The sequence below is a fragment of the Parasteatoda tepidariorum genome, chromosome 2 (genome assembly GCF_982258835.1).
Source record: "Parasteatoda tepidariorum strain Cologne lab strain chromosome 2, Ptep-v5.0, whole genome shotgun sequence".
Classification (NCBI taxonomy): domain Eukaryota; kingdom Metazoa; phylum Arthropoda; class Arachnida; order Araneae; family Theridiidae; genus Parasteatoda; species Parasteatoda tepidariorum.
The window spans coordinates 35,516,893-35,539,640 of record NC_141756.1 but is presented as its reverse complement, the minus strand read 5'-3'; the positions used below and the strand labels follow the sequence as shown (position 1 = coordinate 35,539,640).

The window sequence follows — 22,748 nt, the reverse complement described above, 5'->3', positions numbered from 1 at the left end:
TATTTATTAAATACAGAGAAATTTTCACACTGAGCAAATGGAATTTGTTTATTTATATAGGAAAAAAAGAGTTAAGTTTATCGTTCATTCAATTTTTCTTTTCTTTCCTAAAATGATTCAGGAGTGAAAGCATATTAAACATAAAGTCATATTGGAATTGTTATAAAATTTCAATCGAGTTTCCTACTTTTGGAGTCATATTAAATATAAATGCAAGCAGTATAATGTGCTAGTATATAGTTATTTACGTATACACAATATACGCACATGCTAGTACCTTATGTATAGTTATTTAGTCATTGATGTGAAAGACATCGATGTGAGACTTATTATGAGACTTATTCCTTTCATCAGGGGCAGAAGAAAGTTCAAATTATCCATTAATACACATTTTCTGTGTTTTTAATCTTTAACTTAGAAAAATAATTAAGTGGTTAATTTAAATTTTTTTTATGTGAGTATATCATCTGTATGAGTTTCATAATTTTCTCAATTCTCAGGATAATTTTCTCAAATTCGCAGCGCAAAATTGGTGTAATTAAAAAAAAACAACTTTTTTTTCCTGAAAATGTAATTACGCATTTCTATTTAATTGTGCAAATAAGTGGACAATTCATTTGATTCTTGAAATACTTTGGTTTGAGAGTTTTGAATTTGATAATTGTAATTGCTTACCTAAACTACCTAAAAGTGTTACTTCTATGATAAATGTGTTATTAGTAAGCAAGTTTACTACTTTGATGTTTACTTTTGCTTAAATCGATTCTACCCTCCATTTTTAGCCTACAACTACTTGTTGTTTTCTTTTTATGTTACTATTTTTCTTTTCATAAACTTATGCAAAAACCATATGTACAGTGCTAAAAAAAAACAGACAACCCTATATAACCCATTCTGAGATTCATTCTTAATGATTGAAGGGGGTGATCTCAAATATGCTAATTAATTAGTGCGATGATATTTTAAATTACGAAATCAGACACAAAAACGTATTTTGTCTGAAACATACCTTTTTTTTCGATGGATTCAATTTTCTTACCCTCGAAATATAGTTCCGATACTTTGGTCATGAGAGCGGTTCAAATTTTTAACCCCTTCGAGTTAATTTTACTTTTTGCGTATTTTGCTATATCTCGAGAACTTTCTAAGCAAATTGAAAAATTGCTGTCTTATAGGTCTCGCCTAAAAGTTTCTCCCCTACCTGAATGATTGATGGAGTGGGCGGAGGAACTCTATTGAAAAACCGCACCTGTTTCCGTAAATCATTACTCGCCAAATCTTTATGATGCCAACGACGATAAAGTGTCTCAAATGGAAAACTGATTTACCTCGGTTTTGAGAGACATAGTGGATTAATTCTTCCTTTAGTGGGAGAGTGAAACTTGCGGAATTTTTCGGATGCGCAAGGGATTTTTAGGGATTTGAGTTAAAACATTACACGACATTTCCGAGTGTTTTCGTCATCGGTACCGTTCAAATGACGAGGGGGGGGGGGAATACCGATGTTAACTTTTTGAAGATTATCTATACATATCATGTGTCTTCGTATATTTTTTATACTTAAATTTAAAGGGCATACTGCATTGCATTATCCGATTGAAAATGCTGGGAATAATCAAACTGTAGCATTTGCTTTTTTTTTTGAAACCTCAAAATGATAGTAAAAAATAATCAGTATACCACAATGATAGTTATTTATGGAATTCAAGTGAAGATGCTACCGTTCATAAAAAGGTGCTTTATGAATAGTAACATGATATTACCATAAAAGATGCTTTATGATTAAAATTTTCTTACTGTGGTAGAGTTTCTTATGGTTTCTTACTTACAGAGGTAGCATATTAATAATCTTTTGACGTAGATTGGAGACTGGTGTCCGTTTAAAAAAAAAAAATTCTGATGCTCCAGTTATAAGCAAAAATATATTTAGGTAATTTTTAATTATAAAAAACACTCGAATAGTTACTAAAAATTCGTTCAGATTATCAGGAAATAACTTGCGTATTTTTTTTAAAAGCGTTATTCGAAAGTTTTTTCGTGCGATTATAAAATTAAATTCGATTATAAAATTACACGATTATAAAATTACACGATTATAAAATTAAATTCGTTATCCAAAGATAATTCCCTGCAAAAATAAACTTTAGTAGATATTTATTATTTAATAATAGTCAAAAAAGGTATAAAAATGTTTCACATCATACTAAAGTATGCAATTTTACAATGCAAAATATAAAGTTTGAGCGAAATCAGTTAAATAGTTCCTGAGAAATCGAATTTTTACTATACAACTTTTTTAAAATTCCCTTTCTCAGAAACTGTTCAACCGATTTCACTCAAATTTAGTTACATACTTTAAAATAATAAATATATATACTGAAATTTATTTATTTTTTGCATAGAATTATCTTCGAATAAACGAATTTTATAAGTGTGTGCTAAAATTTTTCAATTCGCTTAAAAAATTCTCGAGATATGGCGAAATGCGCAAAAAGTAAAATTAACATTAAGGGCTCCCAACTTTGGACCACTCTTCTAACCAAACTATGGGGACCATATTTCCCAGATTTCGGCTACTCCCTATATTTTAGGGATTAGAAATCCGAATCTGTTGGCAAAAAGATATGTTTATTCAGAGAAAGTTTTTGTGTCTTATTTCGTAATTTAAACTATCGTCTGAACTAATTAATTAGCATATTTGAGATCATTCTTTGGAACCATTATGATTGAGTCCTTGAACGTGAAGATCTGATCATTAGATTAAAAGTTGTTCAAGGTGGTCTGTTTTTTACTTTGTGCACTGTACATGCTCTGTAACACTGTTTTCTTCTTTGGGAAACGATAATAATTTTTAAATTATTTACTATAGGCCATTTAAAATTCTTACAACGCGTAAAATTTAAATTAATATATTATATAGAACTTAATGGTTTTGATTAAAATTTTTTTATTATTTCTGATGCAGTTTAACTTTTGTTTTCTTATAAAACTTTTTTAGTGGCAAAATAGTAAATATTTGTAATTGATAATTAAAGTTACATTTTTTCAAGGAAAAAATCTTTCAAGCTGATTTCCTGAATTATTTATATTTCTAAAAGTAAAAGTGGCGTCAAATTTTTTGTTCTTAATTTGTTTGAAATTAAATAAATAAATAAAAATTAAATAATAAATCTGCTTGCAAGATTTAAAAAAAAATCATGTATGGAATTTTATAAAAATTATTTTTTTATTCTTTTGAAACATAATTCGACAGCATAAATTTATAAAAATGCACACTGTTTTTTGTTACAACCCACGTGTGGTTGAAATTTACTACATGTGTATTGCTAATTTAATTTCGGCTCTACGTAAGATTTTTTTAACACTTTTATTTATATTTTTTTATAATTAAATGGGAAAAATAGATTTTTGAATATACAATAAAGAAGTCATTTAAAGCTCATTTCCTTAAAAGGCCTGTCAATGCAAAAAGTGTCAAGTTTCATTCTTTTAGAACAAGTCTCAGTTCGGATGTTTGTTTTTAATTGTTTAATTAAAAACGAACAGAAGAACAATGGATACTTTCGCAGGCATCCATATTAAATATTTATGAGACCTCAAAAACGTTTAGTTCTTATTAAAAAATTACTATTCTCACATCTAAGATTAATAATTGTGGTTTTTTTTTAAAATTTGCAATGTTTCGACGTTTATGAGCTTTTAGGACGGAAACAGAAAAATAATTTATAAAAATTTTGCAAAAATATCAATAATTAAGTATCTTTTAAAATTGATATAATTTAATATGCTATTTGGTGGCTCAAGGGACAGCACGTTCGCCTTCCAATGAGTTGAACCGGGTTCGAATCCCAGCGATTGTTCGTCGGTACGAAGTCAGCGCCGACCTCAGTGCTGACTCAAAATATCCTCATTGGTAGATGGATCATAAGTTAGAGTCCCTAGTTGGGCTAAGCGTGGGAGTTTTTCATGGTTTTCTTCTCCATGTAACTCAAATCATGTTATCATGTCAAACCATGTTATCTCCATCGAAAAAGTCCTCCCAAAGCAGAGTTTACCCATTACTTTCCAGGAGTTCCCTTATCTTCTGGATTGGGTTCAAAATTACAAGGCTATGGAGTTGAACATTAGGAGTCGTAAACCCAAAAAATTGGGTCGGCTGTTCATCGACAGTTATGAAATAAAATGTGCTATTTGAACAAAGAGGTTGTTAAAACGCTTCGTCATTTGTACGCTTTCAACTTGAAGACGGAGAAAATATTTGTAGTAATTGAGAACAATTTTCAGAGTGATTCATAATTGCTATTTTAATCATCATATAAAATTTTCATTGCTTGATACACTCTTGCAAATAAAAACTGACCAAAAGGTCCACTTTGCTACACAACGTTTTGACATTTTAGCGCTTTCCTGGCGATGACGAAAATATAATTCAGTATATTTAGCAGAAATATTTATAAGTTTGATCTTAAATATCATTTAAAAATGTTATTGTTTGAATATGCTCTTTGAATACTAAGGTTAATAAAATCTTATACAACATTAGTACGCTTTCAACATAAAGACGGAGAAAATATTTGTCGTATTATGAATAATTTTCAGAATTATTCATGCTTGTCATTTTAATCATCATATAAATTTGCATCTATTTAAAGAAAACTGACTCAAAGGTTGTTAAAATGTTTGTCACACAGCGTTTGACTTTTAGCGCTTTCACAGCGAAGACAGAGAAGTAATTCAACATGTTTTGAAGAAATATAATTATTATTTTAAGTATCATATATAACTGGTATTATTTTGTCTGCTCTTTGAACACTAAGGTTATTAATATCTTTATTCGACAACATTTCGACATTTGTGACCTTTCAATACGAAGACGAAGAAAATATTAGTCTTAACTAAGAATAACATTTCTGAATTATTCGTAATTTTAATCATCTTAAAAAAAATTGTATTTGTTTAAAATACTCTCTCAAAAAGAAAACTGACCCAAAGGTTGTTAAAATCTTTGTCACACAACGTTTCGACATTTGTGCGCTTTCATCGTGAAGACGGAGAAAAAGCATTTGTGTCTTGCTATTTCCCACAACCGCAGTGCCAAATCTGAATTTAGACCCAGAGCTCGAGATACCAGTGCTGGCCAAGGACAACTAACTCTTCTCTCTTCCTCTTCTGTGACTTCTTTTGCAACGGGAGTAACACGAAAGGAGAACCTGGAGAATATTTTACGGTAAAACGTTGCCGCAGGATATTCAACTGCCTCTCATTAAGCTTGGTGACGAATTTCGATTTATCAAGATCTGGAGCAGAACGATTTTTTCCATCCTCACTTTTAATTTCCTGGCGAGATTCTTCTTTTTGATTGTTTTCTTCGTCGACTCCGTTCTTATTGAAAGGAATGTTGATTACGTGGATGATTTTTAATTGACATTGTTTACACAGGTCGTTTTGGAGATTGACTTAGTGATGTTTGACTTTTGATATTTTGAAAGAATTGCAAACTGGCACTTTTGTCTTCCGATGTGATACTATGATTGCTTTATGGATTGTACATCAAAAATTTAATTTCGAAATACCGTTCGAAATTTGAATTTTAAAACGAGAGTGCTACTACTGCTAAACTATTTGTGTATCAAAAATAAATTTCACCGATGACATTTTGGATAATAACACGAGAATAGCTCTTATTAAATTTTGTGCAGACTATTTTTTTTTTCTTTCCAGAAAGGAAATCCTCGGTTTAAATTTAATGCAGAATATTTAAATGCTAGGAAATTAAGAAGAAAATAATGTGACTTTAATTGGAATATTTCTATTATTTTTAACGTGCTGCCAAAAAAGTGACTTCTGATTTTTAACTTTTAATACCATGAAAATGAAGCGAGAAGCAAAAGGTGAAAAACTTTATCAAAAACAAAGATTGAAAATAAATGTATCGAGTTGGGAAAGATCATTTAATAATAAAAACAATTAATTGAGAACTTCATAAATAACAGGAAAAATGTGTTTAGGTACGGTGATAAATACCTAGCACATAAACATACAGAACAAAAGACTCCTGTAAAGGAATAAAAATCCTATCACAATTCAGAGAACATTTCTAATTGTGGTGTTACCAAATCTAAGCTGCTAATAAAATAATATTTTTTATAATAATTTACCAAATATAAAATATAGTTCAGCTTTAAAAGGATCAAAAAGAAAGGCGGTTAGTTAGGGTAGAACGACGGAATCGAAGAAAATTGAGGAGCAGTCCCAGAGTGCCGGAGAAGAAGCAGAAGACGAGTCATCCTCGGACGCGATGACAGTGAGTTATCAATATGATGTGGCTTCTTCGGCCTCTGGGGGCTTTATTCGTCTGCTCTTTAGATGGAGGGGTAGTGTTTGGAAAGTGGTATACAGGGAAATGTTCATATTTACCATGTGCTACATACTTCTAACCATTCTTTACCAGTTTGTACTTGCGGATTCTCAGAAATGGTAAGTTTAAACTCATTGCACGCATTAATTCTGTTCATTATTCGAATAATTGTTATTTGAGCTGCATAAAATTCTTCTTGATTTTACATATATTGTTCCAAAATACATAATTCATAAAGTGTAATGAAATGTATAATATTAGAAGCTTAAACGTGAAAAACATAATTTGTATCATACACATTCATTTATTATTTCAATCTTTGCATAAACCATATACATATTATTAGTTTTATATGAATGCGTATACTCACCACAATGTCATGATACTAAAATTTTTAAACGATTTGCAACTAATTAGTTCTAACTATGGGAAAAATTTATGTATGGGGCTACAAGACGCTACGTAAAGGAATTTAAGACAACGTCAGGGATTAGTCTTATGAAAACTATTCTGAAAACCAGAAATCCCGTGTTTATTCTATTGGTAACATTCCTGAAAAGACATTTTTAGAATATATGTAAAATTTAATGCGAAAGGTATTTATCAAACAAAATTAAATTATTATCTTAACTAATACTATCTTTCAGAAATTGTAAATTATATTATGACATTTAGCATGCTCCAAAGATAAAGTTTCAATTGTTTCGAAATAATTTCTGTAAAATGGTATCAGAAAAATTATTTTATTACACTGTAAAAAAGTTACAAAATTACCACAAATGCCGATCGATTTGAGTATGCAATGTTACCAACTTTTACATTTTTTTATTATTATTATTATTCGTCATTCATTAATTTAATCGCAGTCAAGACTTCCAAAGCTGTTGTGACCGAAAGCCCATTAGTTGTTTCGGATCATAATATTGAACCAGAATAATATCGTTCAAATTTACAGAAACCTTAAAAAAGGTGACAATTTTAAAAACCTTGTTTTGAAATTTAATTCTCCTAAAACTAGATAACACGAAACTATGTTTCAAGTAAAACAGTGATAGCATTCAGTTTAATTAGTTATTTAGGTTTCTGAAAATTTATACGGGTTTATGGTTCTACGTAGAGTCGATTTTCCTTAGAGTAGAGCAGAAATGTCAAACTCGATTCCTTGTGAGGACTAAATTAATTAATGTTGATTACACCGAGGATAAATTGCAAAAGAAAAAAAAAAGAACTGCGAAAATATTATTTAAAAATAAATTTTTTAATTTCTCAATCATTTTTCATCAATTTGATTAATTTTATTATTAAAAACTTCTGTATTATAAAATCATCTCATCACTAATTTTAATAACATCGTATAAATTTTTTCATCGGAATTTTTTTGATTTCTGGATAATAATAATTATATAATACCGTTTAACTAACAGTTAATTCAGTATCTAATTTTTAAAAAAATATTAAATGAATATTTTATATTTAATTTAGTAACCATTTAATGATTTAATTAATAAATTAGAATAAGCAGATTGAAAATTGCCTGCTCTAGTGGGACGGTAACATCCAAATAATATAAACTAAAAAATTAAGCAAAAGAATAATCGTTTGCGTTTTAGTTCTACTAGATGAACCATTTTATCAGAGACTGAAATGTCATAAGTGAGTTGTTCTTCTTTTTCGCATATTTTATTCTTATTCTGTTTTTATTTGATTTGCATAACTTGGAAAAATATTTTTTTATTAGTTTTTTATTTTATACTGAATATATTTTAAAACTTTTAATTCGATTTGTTGTTTTACTGTCATGCCATTAAACTGCTTTTCAAAACATTGTAAATAGAACATACCTTATCATTTTCATACTCAATTATTTAATTTATTATAATCAGTGAGAAAAAAAATCTATTCCTATCAGTCTTTGAAACTTTTTGTTAGGATACTGTTTTACAAAATCATCATTTATATAATTTATGAAAACTATTCTAATGAGAATTTAATTAGATATTCGAACAGTTTTATTAACATACGAAAGTTTTTTATACGAACAAACAATTATTTAATGTCTTAAATTTAATGTTATAGCCATTTTAATGAAGGTTGAAAAATTTAAAATCTTGTTTCGAACTAATAGAATAATAACTACCTGATATTTATCAGCTTCAAATACTGCAAATGAAAATTTTAACTTTTGCATTACAGAAGTTTAATTGTTTTTATTTAAGCAAGACAGCGTATTACTTTACTCAAACGTTACTATATCATTTTAACCTTTTTATTCCCTATTTATGAACACAGGCCATAAAAGCACAATGTAATTGAAACATTAAGGGTATTATTACTAGTATTCATGTATAAAAAAAATTTGTAAAGCGAGCCTTTCAAATTCCTCCCAACTTACAAACTATAAAAAATATAGCTGTGCAATCAATATAATGTAGGAAATGAATATGCTTTTATTTCTTAAGTAAAATTTAATTTGAAAAAAAAAGTTGAAAAATGATTGTAAATTTCAAATTCAAATCATGAATCAAAATATTGTGCAAATTCTAAAATATTATTCATTAATTTTTATATAAAATTATTGCTTTTAAACTCAATATGATAATTTGTTGATCACGAAGAGTAGTTTAATTTAAAAAAGCATCTGTAATTTCATATTAAAAAACCTGCAATTTAATTTCACCTGCAAGTGATGTAGTATGGGTATCTCGCAGTGTTGGACAAAAATGTAATCGATTACATTTTTCGATTACAGTAATCAATTACTTGTAATCATGATTACAAGATAACATAATTTTGATTACAACTGTAATCGTGATTACAATAGTCTACTACAGTAATAAATTACTTTTAATCGTGACCACAATTTTTTTTAAAATTTTGATTACAGCTGTAATCATGATTACAATATTGACTACAGCAATCAATTATTTATAATCTTGATTACAGCTGTGATCAAAATTTTGATTACAACTGTAATCATGATTTTCAATAATAGCGATTACAAGTAATCACAACAAAAACGATTACGAGTAATTATTATTACAAGTAATCAAAATATCTGATTGCAGGCATTCATGATTACATGTAATCTTGATTGCAAGTAATTGTGATTACTTGTAATCATATTACACAATTACAAGTAATTACAATTGTATACTATAAGCAAACACATTATGCAAGTATGTATGGGGATTCATATTTTTATGTACATAGAATGTACGCCAGCATGTACGTACAATTTGTGATTCGTATATATACATATACAATGATTGCGCAAACTTTGTTTGTAAGTACAATATACATAATACAATACGCATATGCTTAGTACACATAATTATGCATTTTATGATACATGTACGCATGCATGTTAGTTTGTATGCGAATGCAATGTTTTGTATGTTTGTACACATAGACAACTTATGTATGAACTTACGTGAAAAAAATTTCCATACGTATACATGCATTTATGTACGTAAGTACATACATTATATAAATTTGCAATAATGGCACGTATATACAATGTACTCATGTAAATACACTGTACGTATTTACGTACAATATGTAAGAATGTTGTTCATTGGTACACTATATGTACATAGTTGTGTAAAATGAATGCATGCATGTACATTTACATGTACATAGATATATGGTTTGTACATGCAACATATGTACTTATATAACTATATACTTTGTTAATATACATGCACATGTAATGAATGGATGCACAAAAAATGGTTGGATGTACAATGTACGTATGTACATACAACGTATACATAAACGTAATTACATTTAATGTATGAATACATGCGCACATTTAAATATATGTATTTACAATGTACACATACATTGTGCATGCATTAAAAAAATTATTACAGTAAAGCTATTAACGTTCGTTTTAAAATTTATTCTAAGACATGTAAAACTCAATCTCTTATTTTTTGGATAGCAAACGATAATCTTTTTTTTAAAATTCCTAAATATTATTTCCACATAGAAAAATTAACCGTTTTTTTTCTCATCTAAAAATTTCCATGAACTATGTATTATGTAATAACAAAATAAATTCGTAGCGTCAAACATTAAGAAAATACCTGAAAATTATGTATTCAAAAAATTTTAAAATGATATAGAACAATTAAAGCTGAAAACTAAACTTAAATATCGTTTGATATTGTTATTTAGCTTGTTTGAGTCGTTATCAGTTAACTTATATTTTATTCATTGCTTTGTACATAAATTTAGACATAAATGTATTCTACATAATGTATGTAAGTATGTACAATGCATGTACATACATTCATACATAGTACGTATGAATATGCATAGATGGAGCATACATGTGTGGATACATTTATTGGACAAATATACATTGTACATATTGCATGTATTGGGATAACATGTATGTGCACATGCAAAATTTGTACGAAAGATTTATGTCCGATATATGTACAAAGCAGTGAATATATATACATATATGTACAATACATGTACAATGCATGTACACACATATGTACATTATAAGAACATTTTATGCATATTATATCATATGTACATTTTGTGAATGTACATCTGTACACTATATGTATATACATCTGTGCAATATATGCATGTCAAATGTGAAGTCTAAAAGAGAAACTTGATCAGCAGACAGACTTTAAAGTGCTTTTTCTCATAGATGATAATTTTGTGTTTTAATCTTAACTAAATCCCTAAGGAATTTTTCCTATTTAGGATAAGGCTTTGAAATAAACTTTTTTATCTTAAGTATTATGCAATTATTTAAACTGTGCATGGAATAAGTACTTTATGAGGTATTATAATTTTTACAGCATGTTATATATACCTAACAGGAATTTCTAACCTTTTTTTTCTACTTTTTATAAAATAATCTATAAAAAATGTTCGAATTGATATATTAACAAATGAATGCACAAAATTGTTAACATGAGAATTGTAATCTCTAATAAAAATTTTTTTGAAAATATGTTAAAATAAAAAAGCCTTAACAGTCTAAAAATTTTGAATTTTTTTCAATTTCTTTTAAATTTTTAAAAAATTAAACAGTTTAACTACTTTTTTAAGATAAATTATTGATTATAAGTTAAAAGAGCTTGCAAAGCATCCACAAAACGAAGGATTATACTTTTATGTCAAAAAAATGTTGCAAGGGTATTGTGACCCCTTAATCAACTAAATTATTTTTTTAGCTTTAAAATAATTTTTTCGTGGAAAAGAATTATTTGATTTGCTATCAGGAAACGGTGTTAAAGTTTGATTCCTATAATAATTATTAATATGATTTCTTAATATTTATAATTATATGTTAATACATCCTCTAAAGTGATAAAAGAGCACTACTAATGCGTTTATAAGATAGCAGAAAATGACTTTTTTCAATTAAATGAGTAATTTTTTCATTAATTAGGGGGGGGGGGGGCTATTGCTTCACAATAATTTTTATTCTTTAGTATAAAACAGTTTAACCTATGAAAGTTGAAATTATTCACTTAAAATATACGTACTATAAATAATTCTGTTTGCTTACGCTTGTGCCCTACTCCCAATACTCATTTCCGTAAATTAAATGTTTATTTTGAGTAAATTTGACTGATAAACAGTATTAAATATCACATATGATACCATTTCTCTTATGGTTTTATTTTAATCTATCGGTAGACATTAAATAATTTTGCTAAGTAATCATTTTTTTAAATAACGTTTAAAATTAAAGGTATATTGTTGTATCAAAATTGGTGAATTCGCAACCGTAATTTAATATTTTCGTAAAATACTATTTGTGCACGCATCACATTGTGCATGAAGCTGATCGTTAAATTCTAAATCATCTAATGAATCTCGTTAACTGCAATTTATAATAGCATGTAATGACATGTTAATGTAATTGACACCAAAAAATAATAATAAAAAGTTGAATAAGTTTAGACACTGATTCAAATAAGTTCATCTTAAAATGCAGCGTCCTAAGGTAGTATCTTGAAATTAGTTATAAAAAGTAAACATGTCTTTTAGTTTTAACCTCTTAATTGGTTAATAAGTTTAAAAGCCGTTTCAATAATATTAATCTCAAAGTGTAGCGTAATAAAAGAAAATATTATAGTCCTCCATGATCTTTCATTTAAAAATTAAATTAACTATCTAAACCTCTTTTACAAATTAAGTTTTAAGTGTTTTAGATTAATGATGTCGTAAAATTTCATCTGGTGAAGTAAAATGCATATGCCTTTTAGAATGGTCATAGATCAACTGATGGCCTTATAGATATGGCTTTTATGTTTTTGTAGACTCCTAAACCATCCGACCGAAAGCCATAAAATTCGGTATATAGGTAGTTCGAAGCACGAGGAAGGTCATCTAGCCGTTCTAGCGGGATGAGCGAATAACGAAATGAAATTTTCCGATTGGTTAAGCGTTAGACATAGTATCAAATTTCACAATGGACGATTCAATTCTGCAAATATTTAAAAAAATAGCATTAGGGATATTTGCTTGCTTATAGCTCTATTTGATCAAAAAAAGTTTATTGAATGTACTTTAATATTTAGTAATTTTTTATTCGCTATGTTAGTTAAATTCAATGGACAACACGACAGTGGTAGCATTCGCGGACTACGACACCAAATTAATATTTCTAGAGTTATCTGATATCACGTGTTTATTTTATTTAGAATATTTATTTTAAAATGTGTTTCTGTAAAAGTAAATAAAAGAAACAAATGATGTACTAAAAAGCAAAATTAATAGAATGAAGGTAATTATTTGTTTAGAGAAACCGAAAAAATGTTGTTGTTGTTTCTAATCCCCAAGAGGTCTATCCCAATTAGACCAATTCCATAAGTCCAAAAAACCGAAAAAATTCTCTGTATTGTTCTTGACGACAATGATAATTAATGCTGGTAATATGTATTTTATTTTATTTTATAAGAGACGTTAAACAACAGACCGAATTCTGAGTATAAGACTATTAATGTTTAACTCCGTAGCCCTGTAATTTTGAGCCTTATCCAGAAGACAAGGGAGCATCTGGATCAAGCATTGGAGCAAAACAGCTTTCGCGGAAGACTTTTTTGATGCAACCAACTCGCATTTGCGTTACATGGGGAGGAATATCACGAAAGCCTTCCACTGTTAGCCCAACTGCAAGGTATTCTAACCCATGATCCTTCTACCACTGAGGATATTTAACAATCGGGGCGAGCCGGGAGCAGAATCCGCTTTAACCAAGCATTGGTGGGATTCCAAATTGGGTCACCTCACTGGGTGGCAAATGCTCTATTTCCTGAGAATACTCTGAGATTTTAATGAAATTTTTATCTAGAAGAAGTTCACACGTTTTATAAAATAAAATGAGAAGTATTTTCAATAGATTTTGATATCTTACCTTTATAATGTGTGGCATGAAATAGGAAGTTAGGTTTAACAATATATACTTATTAATTAGTAAAAAAATAAATTAGTATAAAAATTAATAGAAAAATAAATACTTATTAATTAGTAATAGACAATAGCAATTATTTCCAATTAGTGATTTAATAAAATTATTAATTAACAATTAGTGATTACAAAAATATAAAAAAATTATTGATTTTATAGAAGATAGAAAGGAATTTTTGATTTGACAAATAAATAAATAAAAAAAACACTGAGGCAGTGCAGGTGAAACTCCTATTGCATTTATCTCCTATTGCATCCTATTTCAATTTAAAAACTATGAATTTTTAGTTTTAATTCCTCGTCGACTGTTAGACTAATTTATTTCATATTTTAGATTTTGTCATTTAGAACTATGTGGTTTATCCTCTTACTGTTTATTATATCACATGCTATTACAATTATCTAAATTGAAATTATTCATAAGTTTTCAAACATTTTTCATAAATATGTTCATTAATCGGTAAAATATATTCAGTAATTATACTTAAGCAATATTGTTTTTTTAAAAAAAAACAATTTGGTACTTACTCTTAGGCATTCTAAAAATTTGAAGTGAAACAGAATGAATAAAGCAAATGTAATTTTCATTTAATGTACGATTTGTTTCTAACTATAAATGAGAAAGTAAGGATGGTGTCCTAATTTTTCATTGTTGTCGGTACATTTTATTGGGTGGAAAATCGCATGGTAGAATCCAGTTTCCCCATATTAAATTCCATATTTATTTGGTTGTCATGAGCATAAAAATTACTATAAGCTGTGAAGATCGCGATCGCAACGCTCGAGTACGCCGTCTAGCGGGAGCCTGTAAATATCAGACATTAATTTATCACGTTTTCATTTAGTTCCATCAAATTCATTGACAGAATCAGACGCCATTTTTTAGCAACAAATAAGAAACAAAATTTCCCTAAGGAAAAGGCCGAAGAACTTGAAAAAAATCTCCAGAATATTAGCAAATCTTTCAGGAACAGAACACGCCAAACATTTGAAGAAAAATTCCTCAATAATGTTTAATTTCTATTATCAACAAACTTGCAACTGATGACTTCCGATTTCGGATACCGTTACAGATGTGTGTATTAAGGTAAAATGCATTTCTTCTGTCTTCAATTCATTACGAATTAAAGTGAAGTCAACATTGCTTTCGTCTTTCCAGTGAATAAATATGAATTCAGAACATACAGAATTGTAATAGTTATAGCATATTCTTCTTCGTTATAGAATAATATATATTTCTATATCCATATAATTCGAAAAACAACAATAAAAAAAAAATCCAAGTTACTTGAAATAGTGCCATTTGTGCTGATTCTTAATTAATTTAACCGTTTTCTTGGTAAGTATTTTTTAGTTTTGAAAGAATAAGTTCAACTAGAATTCAGCTATTCTGTTTTTAGCTACATATTCAAATTCATATCAATTATAAAATTTTGCTGTGTAGTATGTTATCTAAAAGTAATGAAGGGATAAACTATGTATCTATTATTTGAGAATAAAGTTTTCAAACAAGGAACTTATCATTTTGGAATTCTCCGGGAATTATAAATCAGGTAAATGCAATGATTTTTACAATAAAAAATTTACTTGTAAATATTTTTTTTCATTTGATGATGGTTCTCTACAGAATGGTTTTTTACGTCTGATTAAGAACTATAAGAATAATTAAAAAAGAAACAATATGAAAGTTTTTATTTCAATGTAAAGAATTCTTAAAAACGTTTTTTTATCCTAAGAATTCCTTATTTTCCGTTTTTTAGTTTATAATTTTTTGATAAAAATTGTTCTCAAAATACTTTTTTTGAAAAATTAAATGGTATAACATTATGTGTTTATGTATACTTCTTGTATATTCCAATGTTTGAAGTAATATGATTCAGAAAAGTATGGAATAAAAATTCGGTACTTACGTATTAACGCCACCGCCGCTACAGATTTGGCGGTTTTTAAGTGCCGCCAATCTACACTTAAAATGTTTGCGACAATTCATAAAATAAAACACTTTATTTAAAATCAAAATAGTCAATCGGCTTTCGGTGGAAAATGAGCCGATTTTAGCATAGATTCGAAACAATCATATCGCCATATGAACTCTGATAAATAAGATTCCAAATGAAATAGCATTTCCAAAACGTACGTTTACCAAGATAAAGTTTTATGTTGTGGGAATTGGTACATTTTCGTTTTTTCGGTAAAATATTTCCCTCCTGAAAAAATAAAATTGCATCTTGTTTTGTTCTTGGCAAATCCCAAAGACGAATTTTCGTAGCACTAAAAATGGCGACAAAAGAGAATTGTTTTTTTTTGTTTTTGTTTCGTCAGCATTCTTTATTTTACGTTTCTTAGTTTCTAAATAATGATTTTTATTGAAACTTGAAATTTTTTGATAAAAATTGTTGTCAAAAAACTTTGTTTACAAAATTAAATTTCATAAAATTATGAGGCTTATGTATACTTATTGTTCACTTTAATTTTTGAAGTAATGTGATTCTTAAAACTATAGAATGTGAAGTTTAAATGGGCCTTTCATGTTATATCATTAAATTTAGTAATACTATTTCTCGGGCATTAGGTTTTAACTCTTATAAGAATATACATATTTTTTTCTGTTAATGTACAAATATTTTTCCGATGTGTTTTCTTCTCTAATAAAAAGAGATACCATTTTGTTTTCGTTTGCATAAGAAAGAATATCAAGTATTTTTCTTTTTTAAATTTAATTAGCCACAATAAAGAAGGAACGTTGCAATGCTACGTGCTACATTAACGACGTCTCTAGAGTAACTGAATGATTGTTCATATAGAAATCGCAGGTATTAGTCTCATACAACAACGCCCCCTATAGTTCGTTGCGATCGCGATGTTTTCCAGTATAATATTTTTGTATCCAGAATTTAACCTGTAACATTTATTGCTATATTTACTGCTATATTTATTGCTTTATTTTGATTGCTATAATTTAGAGTTAACTTAAATATTAAGTTCAACTTAAAGAATTGTTTCTTTATTATAATGTTAATCCTATTATATGACCTTATTACGTTACATTTTAAGATAAACTTGTTTCGGTGTCTTGAATTGGTGTTTGAACTTATTAACCATTTTACAATTATTAATTGTTATTACATTTATGTTATTTTAAATTACCTTTAAAGAGATTGGTTAAATGATTTAGAAATTAACGATCAGCTTCATGCACAATGTTGTGGCGTAACTACCACTATAAATATTAAATAACAATTCAGTAGTATATAAGACATGTTAACTCGATCCTATCTTGAGGTACCTTTTGATGAATGACATAATCGATAATTAATTCCCTTCAATGTGATGCATGCACAAAATTCAGAATTCCGTAAATACGATAAACTGAAAATTTTGTATTAACTGAGCATATCTCGATCCATTTAACCACATTTATAACTTTATTTAAAGTGCAATTTCATTGCTTATTTCCACACGGTCCAAAAATGCTATAAAAGTGACGTCTCTACCCGAAAGAGAAATCTTTATCTTCGAGATGAGGTCACAGGTGATACAACCTTGCCCACAGCACAACTTAGAGCATCTTTTTAGTTTACCCTAAGAAAAAACGAGAAAAGTTCACTTGTATTAGATTTAGAAGAATTGTAAAATAACTGTCACATTAAGTGTCTGATTTTTTCGACTGTCACTAATTGCAACGTTGTTTTCAGTAATCTTTCCAGATTTGTCCGTCGATTTCAGTGTAATAGCCATTACAAGTAATTACGATTGCAAGTAACCATGCTTTCCTGATTACACATAGTGATCATTAAATGTACTCTACATGTAATCATAATATATGATTTTGTTAGAATGAAATAGTTGAGAATTTAAAAATAGAATGTGATTGTTTGAATTATTTATTTCAAACTAGCTGCCTTCAACGCTGCCTTAAATATATTCTGTTTTGGGGACTGTTGAGAGATAAAATTATTACAACACTTCACCCTAAATACAACACTTCGAAATGATACTTTTGCCAACAACAACAATTTTCTATTTAGGGGCCGATTAAATATTAAATAAGCATATGTTTCGGCTTGATTGGCCTTCTCATCCTCGTCTTGCTAGCAAATAGTCAGCACTGCGGTAGGTGCGAGTCGGGTGCGGAATTCGTATAGTCCAGCCATCGATGGGATTCGAACTCGGCAGGGGTGAAAGCGAGACGGAAAAGAGGAAAGGCTGGTAGTAAAACCATTTCAGTTATAGCTAGTTTTGGGGAGAAGTTTACTTATTCTTTTTTTAAATTTTTCAACAATATCTACTTTATCTTGGAAAAGAAGCAGTTTTATATATATGCCAGAATTATAAAAGAAATCTTGATAGTTACAGATATTTCATTTTTTTCGAAAAAAATGCTGGAATGAAATGTTTTACGTACCAGGTTTTTCTCTTTTCCGTCTTGCTATATACGGGGTTTCACCCATGGAACTCGGATCACCTCATTGGAAAGCGAACGCTCTCCCCCCTGAGCCCCACAGCACCAAATAGCATGCCTATTAAATAATATCAATTTTAAAAGATACTTACCAGCCACAGCTAGGATTCCAATCTGGGTCGCTTACTGAACAAGCGCTCTATCCCCCGAGTCACCGCGGCTTTTACTTAAGCATTGCTCAAACCCCACCACCTCCTCCTTGTCAGAAAAAATAAAAAAATCTTTTGATCAAATTGTGCACTTATCATCCATTGTTATAGAAAATATTTATTACAATAAAATTTTGAACTTATTTTCTGTAGTTGCTTTAGCAATTAAAACGTTATTTTGCGAGACAATGAATTTTATTCAAAAGATTTTTCTTTTGTCAAAAGGAAACGAACTTTTACTGTTATAAATTTCTATCTTTAAGTTAAATCAATGCACACATCTAAACAGTTAATAATACATTTAAAAAAAAAAACCCAAGGAAAATAATAATGAATTTAATGCGCTGTTGAAGAACCAAAAGACAGCTAAACTAAATAAATGAGTATTTACGTTAAGAGGAATAAGAATAAGCATATTTATGTTTCAAATTACCTATGAACGGTTACACACAGTAATTCTTACATTTTTTATAATTTATGTCAGCTTGCATATTTGTTTCCCCTATGCGTTTTTTACTTACTCATTTAGACTAGAAGTTTAACGAGCTTTAATTAGATATTTTTTTATTCTCAAGATTTCCTCAACCTGAAATTTTTCGAAATATTTTTTTAAATATTATGTACCGTTACTGTTTTCAGGACAGTGCAAATTTGTAACAAACGCATATTGAAGAAAAAATACTTTTTTTCTCTTCAATATTTCATGCAAGCCACTCAACTTGGAGGGAAAAGATCATAAAATGACCCAAGAAATATTATCAATCTATAAGAAAAAACCCCGTGCCAAGAAGTCACCTAAAAGATTTAAAGTTTAATCTGTCACAATAGGCTTCAACCAGATTTGGGGAGAAGTGTAATCGATTGCATATATAGATTACAGTAATCAATTACTTTCTATTATAATTAAAACATTGATTACAGCTGTAACTGTGATTACAATAGTCGATTACAGTAATTAATTTCTTGTAATCGTGATTGCAACTTACCAAAATTTTGAATACAGCTGTAATCATGGTTACGCGTGATTACCTGTAATTGTGTAATTACTTGTAATCAAAATATTGGATTACAAGAAATTTCATCTGTACTTGTAATAATACTACATTGTATGTACATAATTATGCATATGCAATGCATGTACGCAAGTATGTTAGTTTGTATGTAAATGCAATGTTTTGTATGTCCGCAACAGACATAAATAGGTTGTATAAGAATATAATGAATATATTTATACATGCATTTATGTTAACAAGTACATACATTGTGTGAATGTACGGTAATGTCACATATGCATATACAATGTACGTATGTATATGCAATATATATGCAAGAATGTTGTTTATAGATACTCTTTTGTCAATATGTATATATGTATGGATGCATGCACGTTTGCATGTACTGCATTACTGCATATATGGTTTGTACACGCAACGTATATACATTTGTATGTACGTATATATCTATATACTTTGTTAATACATATATAGGTGTACTCAAGGATTACATGTATGGACATACATTATTTGTATGGGTGTACGAAAAATGTTTGTATGCACAGGCAATGTACATTTATACATACAACGTATACCCATACGTAATTACATGTAATGCATAAATGCGTGCCCGTACAAGAAATATATGGTTTTACAATGTATATATGCACATACATTGTGCATGTACGTCAAATTCTTTAGCCATCAAGGAAATGCGTTTTCGCGCTGCTAAACATCGTTTGCTATTTATCATCTTATATCTCTGCAATTTAACAATTAACTGAGATAAATATGAATATTTATTTCTATGTTACTTTAACTTTACACAACATTTTATAAGTTTTTAATATTTTTATAAGTTCTTATATTTACTTATATTAAAAAAAAACTTTATAGAAGATAAGTTATTTAAGTTCGTTTTAAAATTTGTTCCAAAACAAATAAAACTCGATCTCTTAATGTTTTGGAAAGCAAACGATAATTTTATTTTAAATACTTCCTAAATATAATTTCTACATATAAAGTTAAATGTTTTTTTTTGCCCTCTAAAAATTTCTATGAACTATGCATTATGCTGTAAAAAAAATAAATGTGCAAAATCAAACGTTTTATGAAAATACCTAAAAATTATTTTTTATTAAAATAATTTTGAAATTATATAGAACATTTAAAGCTGACGACTGAATTTAAATGTGTTTTGATTTTGCCTTTTAACTTGCTTGAGTTGTTATCAGAGGTCATAATACTTAACTTACAAACATTTTATTTATTGCATTGTACACATATTTAGACATACGTATATTGTACGTATACGTATACTTATATACGTACATTTATTGGATAAACACATATTGTACATACGTATAATATATCTAGTATATATTCATTGCATATATACGTACACATACGTATACATACATTTATACATTGCTCATGCATATATTGTTCATATGGACATACATCCATACACATGTACATACATTTATAGGACATAAATACATTATACATATAACATGCATTGAACCAACATGTATGTACACATGTACAAATTTGTACAAAAGATATATGTTCAATATATATGTGCACATATGTACGATATGCATATGTATTGTGCGCCAAAACAAAATGGACCACCCTAAAAAACTTTTGATCTAATCACAGGATCTTCACGTTCTAGGACTCATTCTTAATGGTTTGAGGAGGTGACCTCAAATATGTAAATTAATTAGTGCAGATGATATTTTAAGTTACGAAATCAGAGACAACGTACTTTTTCGACGGATTTGGATTTCTGACACCCCAAATATAGGGGACAGCTGCAATCAGGGAAATATGGTTTCCATAGTTTGATCAGGAGAGTTTGGACCCCTTAATGTTACTTTTAATTTCTGCGTATTTTGCTATATCTCAAGAAATTTTTAAGCAAATTGAAAAATTTTCGCACACATTTATAAATTCGTTTATCCAAATATGCGAAATGGGAGCAAAATCTGTCGAATAGTTCCTGAGAAGTATAATTTTAAAAAATTCGCATAGTTAAAATTCGATTTCTCAGGACCTATTCAACAATTTCACTCAAATTTTCTTTGCATGCAAAATTACCTACTTTAAAACGACGTAAAAAATTGCATATGTTACTATTCAAAAATTTTCGTCAATTATTAAATAAAATAATAAAAAATAATAAGTATTTGCTAAAATTTGTTCTTTGCATGGAATTATGTTTCGATAGAGGATTTTTATAATTGTGTGCAAAATTTTTTCAATTCGCCTAAAAGGTTTTCGTGATATGGCAGAATGCAAAAAAAAAGTAAAATTAACATTAAAGGGTTCAAACTTTGGATCGCTTTCCTAACCAAACTGTACCATATTCCTCAGATTGCGGCAGTGATCCTAATATGTTGAAAAAAAATGTGTGTTTGTTCAGAGAAAGTACGTTTTTATGTCTAATCTCGTAACTTAAAATATCGTCTGCACTAATTAATTAGCATATTTGAGGTTGCCCTTTCGAACCTTTAAGATTGAGTCATAGAACGTAAAGATCCGATCATTATAGATCAAAAGTTATTCGGGTGGCCCATTTTTTTTCTTTTTTTTCCGCACTGTATATATATTTTATACATACAATATGAACGTATGTATATGTATGTGCAACTGAAATGTATGTAAATATGTTTTTACCCACATATGCCTTATTTATATATATGTTAGGTAAAGCATGCACTTTAATTACATTAATTCATACATACGTTGTATGTAAATACGTACAAAATGCATCATTATATAATGCATCATACTATCTGTACAGTAAATTATAATTGTATAGTGGTCTATAATCGTATTGTAATCGTATATTTAGATTACTCGCAATCATAATTACATGCATTCAAAATTGTGTGTAATCATATATTTTGATTGATTGTAATCACAATTACAAATAATTGATTACCGTAGTCGGCTAAGTTTTCTCGATTACAGTTGTTATGAAAATTATTAGTGTTTGTAATCATGATTACAAGCAATTAATGACTGTAATTGATTTTTCTAGTCACGATTACAGTTGTAATCAAAATTTGTTATCATGATTACTAGTAATTGACTACTGAAATCGATTAAAAAAATGTAATCGATTAAAAAATGCAATCAATTTGAAATGTGATCGAAAAATGTAATCGATTCCCGACTATGATGTAATCGGAAATCATGATTACTTGTAATCGCGATTACAAGCAATCGATTACATAGCAGTAATTATCTGTTATCAGTTAAAGCGGTAATCGATTACTGTAATCGACGCCCAACTCTGGTTCAACAATGGAATTTTGTATTTTCGACAT

General features: G+C 28.5%; 1 protein-coding gene across 2 annotated transcripts in view; it reads left to right on the top strand.

The window, feature by feature from the left end:
- Positions 1 to 5,114: 5,114 nt before the first annotated feature.
- The window catches only part of LOC107454965 (uncharacterized), a 62,559-nt gene continuing 44,925 nt past the window's right edge, over positions 5,115 to 22,748 (top strand). The window contains exon 1 of one of the 2 annotated variants that reach the window (XM_016072337.4): positions 5,115 to 6,477. In XM_016072337.4, coding sequence (XP_015927823.3) covers positions 6,299 to 6,477 — 179 coding nt within the window. In that variant the 5' untranslated portion in view covers positions 5,115 to 6,298. The remainder of the gene's footprint in view (positions 6,478 to 22,748) is intronic. The other variant, XM_021147498.4, reaches the window with a different exon arrangement.